General features: G+C 39.5%; 1 protein-coding gene across 1 annotated transcript in view; it reads left to right on the top strand.

Moving 5' to 3' along the window:
* Positions 1-6,772, top strand: part of Cilk1 (ciliogenesis associated kinase 1) — a 53,342-nt gene extending 46,570 nt beyond the window's left edge. Inside the window, exons 11-14 of the mRNA XM_048805733.1 lie at positions 127-275; positions 2,951-3,079; positions 5,468-5,590; positions 6,553-6,772. Of these exons, the coding sequence (XP_048661690.1) occupies positions 127-275; positions 2,951-3,079; positions 5,468-5,590; positions 6,553-6,707 (556 nt within the window). The 3' untranslated portion in view covers positions 6,708-6,772. The remainder of the gene's footprint in view (positions 1-126; positions 276-2,950; positions 3,080-5,467; positions 5,591-6,552) is intronic.
* Positions 6,773-9,236: the final 2,464 nt, after the last annotated feature.

Below are 9,236 nucleotides of genomic sequence, written 5' to 3'. Positions count from 1 at the left end.
ATTCTCTCTCTCTCTCTCTCTCTCTCTCTCTCTCTCTCTCTCACTCACACACACACACACACACACACACACACACACACACACTCATTCTCTCTATGATTTAAACCATGTTTTTTTTTTATTCAGATTTGAGAGTGTTTTGGACCTGAAGCCCTCTGAGCCTGTGGGTACAGGAAATAGTGCCCCCATCCAGACTTCTTATCAGAGGCGAGACACACCAACTCTGAGATCTGCAGCCAAACAGCACTACTTGAAGCACTCTCGATACTTGCCTGGTAACATAAGTGACTTTCCTTTACTTTGATCAGTGACAAGAAATCTTGTCCTTGGAATCACATATTCAGAAAGATTCTGTTTTGGGAGGCAAGTTCTTCCAAATTGGTTCTTGTACCAACTCAGTACACGAATATAGATAATAATATCTTGTTACTTCTCTATTTAAAACCCTTCAACAGCTTCCCATTGCTCATGAAAATTGAAATCCAATTTTTTTTACCAGGTCAAAAGATGCCTCATGGTACCAACTATAGCCTCATTTTTTGCTATGCCCTGGGCACACTGACCTCTGCCAGAATTGGTAGTAAAATCATAGAAATATTTGCTGAGTCCTGGTTCTCACATTTTTACCTTGTATAGTCACCTGAGGTAAGAAATTTGGAAATATTTGGAAGAAATATAGGAAACTAGGTTCAGCCTCAGAGGAGGGAGGAATTGCCAAGAACTAAGAAACACATCTGAAGCTTTCTATCAGGTCAGGTTTAGGAGAAATTGCCAGTCAGGAAGCCGTGAGAGGAGCTTAGTAACACCCTTTGGCAGAGGACTTAGGTTTGGTGGGTACCTGAACCTCTCTCTAGATTCTTCATGTTCTAAACTAACAAATTCATTAAATTAGTAACTATGTATTGAACATCTACTGTATGCTAAGCACTGGGAATATTACCATGAACAAAACAGCCAAGCAGGGCCCCTAGGATGCACAACCCCATGGAGCTCCTTCTCATCAGAGTCTCCACAGTGGCTTCACACAGCAGCCGGCAGACAAAGCCCTCAGGCATGTGCAGCTTGGATCCTAGTGGAGAAGAGAGACTTTGGTGCAGAGACAAGCAATAATCAGATAGTAATAAAGTGGTCAGGAAAGGCCTCTCCGAGCAAGTGGCTCTTAGCTGGGCCCCCAAAGAAGGAGAAAGAACCAAATATACAGAAAGAAAATGCAAGAAAATGTGGGGCAGCAGAAATAGCAGCACAAGGCCTTGAGGCAGGAGAAGGATTAATGTGTGAGAGAAATAGCAGAGGCCAGTGTGCCAGAGCATGGCAAGAGAGGAGGCCATGTAGTGTAGAGTGTGAGACATTTTGGGGGGCCTTGGAAGAAATTTGGGTTCATTTCATCAGCAATGGGAAAGCTTGAAGGGTGTTAACTGGAAGAGTTAATTGGGTTTTTATACATCTGTGCACTGAGTGGGTGAGGGCCTGCAAGCCACAGCTGTTACCTAGACAAGGGAAGTGGTAGCCTGAGCTGGAGGTACAGTCATCGGGGAAGAGATGGGGTGGGTACATTGGGTCCCCCTGTACATTCAAGTTTTCACTGTTGGATTAAGAAAAGGGCAAATACTATCAGACTTCATAGGTATTGACATTGTGTTCTAGAGGACTGGCCTGACAGTTCCCAGGATGACCTGGGAGAAGAGATCAGATGATGGGTGTAGAGGGGTCCAGGCATGAGGGAACCACAGTAACCACAGGCAAAAAGATCAAGGAGTGAATTGGAGAGTTGTTTATTTTTGGCTGTGGGGCAGCAGGAGAAGGATAAAAGAGGTATTTAGACTTTCAGTTTTGAAATAGTTGCAGTGTCTGACATAAGTGGGACCACCTCTAAACTTAGGGGGAGAGGAATGAGTCTTGAGATCAAATTGATCAAGGTCAAAGTCAAGTCAGCTTGTTTTGGGAGGCTTTGGATGTGAGGGACCAGAGTTTGTGAGAGTTGGTGGTGCAAACCAACATCATTAGCATGTGACAGTGAGAATGGTCCAGGAGAGGTAAGAAGATGAAACCTCAGAGGACAAAGAAAGAGGAGAGCAGCAGGTTGCAGAGCTGGGGTGTGGGGATGGGGAAGACGAAGGAAGAGAACCTGGACAGGTGACAAAAATGAAGTTGTCTGGAAAGGGGGAAGATTAGACTGCCCAGGACCACTGAAGCCAGGACAGTGCCAGAAGGTCAAGACAAGGGACAAGAGATCTTTCTCAGGCTACCCAAAAATCAGACACATACTAACCTCCTTTGCCCTCTGTTAGATGATATCATCAGTCAGATTTTGCTTTGATTTTGCACCATAGGTAGTTTTTGATCAGTTGGGTTCAGTTTCATTTGTGATGTCCAGTACAAGATTAAATGTGTATTTTGCATTTTAAATAAACTGCATTGTGTATAAATAAGGCATGTGACATGATATTACATGTATCTAGTACGAAGTGGCAAATTAACACCCAGCATCTCATGTCATTAGCTTTTTTCCACCAGTGGCAAGAAAAGCTAGATTCTACTCATTAGTACAAATCCCGTGTGCTGTACAATTTTATTACCTATGGTCCTCATGTTGCACGTTAGATCTTTAGACTTGTTCATCCTACATATCTGCTGTATATGACCTACATCATCTCCCTATTTTTTCTCCTTATTCCACCCCTGGAAGCTACCACCCCTGGGAACTACTATGTGTGGTCTCTGCATATTTTTTTTTGGTAGATCCCACATATAAGTGAGATCATGCATTATTTTTCTTTCTGGCTTATTGCATTTAGCATAATGTCCTCCAGGCTCATCCATGTTGTAGCAAATGGTAAAATCTCATTCTCTTTTAGGGATGAATAATATTCCATAGTATAAATGTATTATAGTTACTTTATCCATTTTGTCTGTTGTATTTTGCTTTATAAAACCATTTCTTCTCTATTAGGAATAAATATAAGAAATGGCATGCTCCCAAATCCAGGCAAAGACTTTATTCCATCTAACCCATGGTCCAGTTCTGGTTTGTCTGGAAAGTCTTCAGGGACAGTATCAGTAATCAGCAAAATAAATTCAGGTGAGTACCGGTTACTAATCCCTAAATGACAAAAAGCAGATTCTCCGTATGTGGCTAAGTGGGTATAGAGAGAGATGGGACAAGGCCTCTTTTGTATAGGGACGTGGACCTTTTTTCCAACCCTTCCCTCTTCTCCCTTTCTTGGCAGCATACCATGGGGCTCAGCCAGCCCCCATGGGGGTCTGCCCTCGAGGATAGCTATGGAGTGAGGCCTGGTGTACTGTGGGCAGCGGCCTTCTGAGGTAGATGTTGAGCATGGGGCCATTTTCCTTGTTCCCGATGGTACTTTGTCGATGACCCAGCCTTAGGCCTAGGACATCAGCATTCCTGCTGGTTGGAAGGTGGACTGTTTAGAAAGCCGTCCCCATTTTTTTCTGTTAAATGAGTCTTTCAAATTGACTGACCCCATTCTCAGTAGACCTGTTTGCCATGTTGTGTTTCCCCTGCCACGTGCTGTTTCCCCTGCAGTATGGCCAAATAAACATCTGGAGTTCACTTTCCCCACTTTTACCCATTAGGGTTCCTTTATTTTTAAGGAGCACACACAAAAAAGTAGAAGATAATATATCAATACCCATGTACCCACCACCTGGTTAAAGAAGTCAAATTTAGCATATACCTGAAGCCCAGTGGCTAGGTCTTTCCCTCCTCCATTCAGACTGCCTCACACCAGCCTGATTTAGGTGTTTATTATTCCTGTACATTAAAAAAAAAAAAAAGTGTGAGATTCATATGTTTCACATATTTTCAAGTTTAAATGAACACAATCCTGGCTCACCACTTCAATCATTTTAATAAATGTGTGTGTAGCAATTATATATGTACATATATGTGTATATCATTGTAGATTATATGACTGTATAATACTATAACTTATTATACTAGATCATTATTTATTCTTTCTCTTCTTGACAAACATGTAAGTTGTTTACAGTTTTTACTATTAGAAGGAGTGCTGAAATGAACAGTATTGTATCCTATTTTGTGCACGTATGCAAGGGTTTCTCTGCTGGAATAAACTCTTTAGGTATACTTATCTTTGGCTTTACAGATATTGCCAAATTGCTCTCCAGCAGGGTAATGGAGTTGCACTTCATCCTTGATGCTACTTGGTACTGTCAAATCTAAAATTTGTGCTAAATCTGATGAATGTGAAATGGTATCTTACTGTGGTTTAAACTTGCATGTCTTGTTTACTGATGGGGTTCATCATCTTTTTTGTGTGTTGATTCTACTTTTTTCCCCTTTTGTTATTTCTTCAAATTCTCTTCTTGGTTTTCTTCATATCTTTCTTATTCACCAGAACTGCAAAATGTGCTCCAGCTGACAGCATAGTTCCTCACACATGCATTCCAGGCCATTTTCCCATTCTGCCCTAGGCAATGGCTGAGAGCCTTCCATGTTATACAGACAGAGCAACTGCACCACTTATTAACTCCTCCCCAGGGATGGAACTTCTGTTCATGTAATGGCCAGGAATAACATTTTTTATCATTCTTTGTGTACCTTTAAGCCCTAATAATAAACATTATAGATATTCACCCACCCAATAGTAATTGATTATTGCTATATACAAGTTATATCATTAACCTACTGGAACACAAAAATGAGAAGCACATAGTCCCTGCCCTTAACACATTTACATGGAAATGACATCAATGACAAATGTAGTTCATATTTTTATTAAGGAGTAATTTCCTGATTATCAGTAAGAGTATTTAGTGTTTATATAGTATTTAGTATTTATTTATAATACCTAAATAATTAAGACAATCTTTGTGTTGCTCAGGAAGCAAATGGTTAACTTAGTTATGTTAAGCTATAATTTTGAATTTATATACTGACATGGAAGGATACTATATGAGTGGAAAAAGCAAATTTCAGAACAGGCTAAGCTTACTTTTACAAAAAACAAAGGAATATGTTACATATCATTTCTCTTTCTTGTTTCTTTTTCTGATACTGGGGATTCAACCCACTTACCACTTAACTACATCCCCAGTCCTTTTTATTTTTTATTCTGAGACAGAGTCTCACTTAAGTTACCCATGCTGGTTTCAAACTTTCTATCCTCCTACCTCAGCCTCCCAAGTATCTGGGATTATAGGTGTGTGCCTGGCTTCAAATAATCCTTTTTTCATTTAACAAGCAACCCCCTACTTGGTTGCCAGCTATGGGAGCAGCACTGTCTTTGCCCCTCCTTACCTTCCTGAGAGTGTGGCATGGTGGAATGCTCAATTCAGAATTCACTGTTTTCATCATGCTTTTTTTTTTAACCCCTAAAAGTAAAATTTTAATTCTTTATTGTTCTGCACAGCTGTCCTTTAACTCTGTTGGTGTCATATGAATATGCCTTTGTAGTAACAAGCTTTTGCTTTTGTAAATTAGTTGGTTCCAGCTCTACAAGTTCTAGTGGACTGACTGGAAATTATATCCCTTCCTTCCTGAAAAAAGAAATCGGTTCTGCTATGCAGAGGGTACACCTAGCATCTATTCCAGATCCTTCCCCAGGTAGGTTCTACCTCGAATTATTCATAAATTGATTCAATAATTAACTGAACAATTGCTTTGTGCTAGTCCTGTTGTAACCCTGAAATGAGCTAGAATGTGCTAGAACTCCTGGCCCTGGGAGAACTTGCAGACAATGAGTGAGTTGAATAAGTACAACATGTAGTAAGTCAGATTCTCATAAGTACTCAGGAAAAAATAAAACAGGCAGGAAGTGTAGGGATGGTGGAGGTGGGAGTGTGGGGTGCAGATTGCAGTTTTAGGCAAAGGAGCCAAAGAAGATCTTGCTGCAAAGGAGTTATTGAGTAAAGATCTGAAGGAAGCATGAACAAGCATGCAAAATGGGTAAGACTGTTGCAGACATGGAATTCTTGAGTGCACAGGCTTTGAAGCAGAACGTGCCTGGCAAACTCAAGGACTAGCAAGGAGGTCAGAGTGCAAGAGGAGCATGAGTGAAAAAGTAGCAAGAGGAGGACAAGGGTGACTGAGAGGCCCAAGGGTATGAGGCCCTGGGGCAAGCCACTCACTCTCTGTAAGCATGTTTTCACTGACTGAAGGACAAGGGAGCCACCTGAGGCTTTTGAGCAGAGTAACATTATCTGACCACCATCTTCACAGTCTTGCTCAGGCTTCTGGTTGTCATTTGAATAAGTAAGAAGAGGGTTGGGAACAGGAGTCTTTTCTAGTTATCCAGGCAGGAAATGATGCTAGTTTAGGCCATTGTATCAATAGTTGATTTGGTAAAAGTGATAAGTGGGATCTGAGAAAAAGAAAGGAGTCAAGATTGACATCTGTACTTTTGGCTTGACAACTCTACTTAACTGAGAAAGGGAAGACTAGAGAAAAAGACAAATGTTCTTTTTGAATTTCTCATTTTCTGACATTTTTGTTACCCTGAGACATTTATCTGTACTTTGATTGTTTGTGTCTTTTATCATCAGACCAGCCTTTCTCTTCCATTGCAGGTTATTCTTCCCTGAAGGCTATGAGACCTCATCCTGGGCGACCTTTTTTCCACACCCAGCCTAGAAGCAATCCGGGGTTGATCCCACGGCCTCCAGCCGCCCAACCAGTGCATGGCCGGACAGACTGGGCTTCCAAGTACCCATCTCGGCGATGACTATCTCAGCAACCAGGCCCTTGGTCAGGGAGAGCAGGACACTTTCCCTAGACTGACTGTGTTCCACCCACAAGAGACATGTTGATGATACAAAGGCAAACCAACACTTTATTCTTCTGAACTAAGACATTTCAATATTCTTTTTTAAAGTTTTTTTTAACATTGATTTGAATGCAGTACCTTTTTTGTATAAAATTATTTTATTCTAAAACTGGGTCCCATTATTTTCTTAAACAACAGCATTTTGTACATATGGGTTATGTTTTAGCATTTTATACAGTTCAACTTTGTAATGACCTTTTTAAAGATTAAGTGTTTTTCCTTTGGGGTTCCAGGTAATATTTTATACAGATTTTGAAAAATGTAATACTATTGATGCAGTATTGCAATAGGGGTGCAATTTTAAGGCTATGACTTAAGGGTTATCTACTCCATACGTTCGAGTATTGTGAAGTGATTACATTTAAATATGGCTTGTTAGGTGCTTCAGGCTTTCTTGGACTGACCTTAGGAAAGTGATCCTTTGCTTTTCTTAATATCCTGTCATCGGTTTGATTTTTTTTCATACCACGGTTATAATTCATTTTGTTTTATTTTTGTTCCCCAGAACAAAGAACTCTACATAAAATTTTTTTGGAAATTTCTACAACACCCTTTAATGTGATTGCAGATATCCAAATGAATCATACTAAGCCATCACATTCTATTTTCTTCCATTTTTGAAATCAAATTGTATATATGTATACACACATACACAAATTGTAGATATATAAAAGGGCAGCTTTTGGGGTCAAATGGTTTTCAACATAAAGGGATTCACACAGCACAGTCAATTAAATTTATATGCCCTTGCCAAGATGCATGATCAAAAATACCAAGTTTCAAAGCAACAGAAAAATTTTTATTGTAATAACTGAGATGGAATCTTGCATTCAGCTCAGTTCTCTAGACATGGTTAGGAGCAGCTCATAAATAATCTATCCTAGCCAAATTCTCAGGACAATTTGGGGAAGAGAAAAGATTTAGAGCAGGGGTCCCACTGACCTAGGAAACCACGGTTATCTTAATGTTAGTGTCCATAGTGTGCCACATTTGAACTCCTAACCTGCATAGTTTCTTTCAAGAGTGAGAACTCTATTTGTTGGACAGAGGCTATTCCATTGAGAGGAATGTTTACAGCAGTTTTGCAAATGACAAAGCTAGTTTGGAGACAGAAAAAGACAGAAGATCCACTCCCATCCATCTCTGTATAGTGTAAGCACTTCTGCCCCCACTCACAGTTACCTCAGAGGCAAGAGGGACAGTCATCACCAGTGAATTCGATAGTGACCTCAACAGCATTATCGTTTCACATTCTCCCAGGGCTCAAAGTACTCTTTTGGTTCCAGGTTCTAGGATACAGCAAGCTGAACCATATGAAGTGATCTAATTGGTAGGTTAAAATGATTGGTAGGTTAAGTGAATGTAGATACTTTCATATGGTTCAAACTAGTAAGTTGGCAAATGATTGCTTGGTGTATTAGTGATATGTGGCAGCCTGAACACATTATCATGACTTCCAAAGGGCTCTAACCTAAAATCAGGGAGTAATTTATGCTTTGGAGAATCTGACTCAGAAATGTACTTGACCAAGCACTATGATGGTGAAGGCCATGAGAGAAGGACATAATGGATGTGAATTTGACAGATAATATTTTCCTGTTAACAAGCTGGCGGCAAAGCTTCAGAAAATGTATATGCAAGCACAACTTGAAGCTGAATTAATTTCTGTATTATATTCTTAACTTGTTATCTAAAGCAACAGAAAATGTGTTTTCAGAGATGAGTCCTTTACTGTGAGGTTAATATTTATTTTTCTCTTTGTATTATATATAAAAGGTAAATTAATCTGAAACCTTACCCAGCTTGCTGGAAAGCTGGTTTTAAATTGTAAATACCTACCCCTTAGAAAAACTAATGGATTGTCAATGCCATATTCTCTGTATTCTAGCTTGTGTTAAGGTCAGTACTTTATTTTAAATTGAAAAACCTAGTTACCTGGTTATTACACATTGTAAAATTGTTTTCCTAATACTTTTATAAGGTTCACCTTCAGAGAATACTTCATTTTCTTCCTTTTATCTTTTCCTTAGTTTGCCAGCAAACACCTTCCCCTGGGAAGCTAAACATGTTTAGCAAGTCAAAAACCTGATGTGCAGTTGAGAAAACTAGATTACTGAAAAATAAACTTTAAAGAGCTAGCAAAATCCCATATAGTATTCTTTGCTATCCCCCAAATAGGTAAGGGACAAATTGTATATACAAGCTATATAGTATAAAAGGAAATAGGGACCATTTTTTGTTAAGTGAAAATAAAATGTTACCTGTTGCATATATTTTTATTTGCTATAGAATTATAAAATGAAAGCAAGACATCAACAGGAGTGATGAGTTCTTATGTACCTATCCAATGACTATACCTCATTTACAGTCAGAAAGCTTTCGGGATGTCAGATATGGTACAGGGTGGCTCTTGTTCCACGTCCAAAG

This window comes from Marmota marmota, unplaced genomic scaffold, assembly GCF_001458135.2.
Source record: "Marmota marmota marmota unplaced genomic scaffold, marMar, whole genome shotgun sequence".
NCBI lineage: Eukaryota > Metazoa > Chordata > Mammalia > Rodentia > Sciuridae > Marmota > Marmota marmota.
This window is presented reverse-complemented; position numbering and strand designations above follow the sequence as displayed.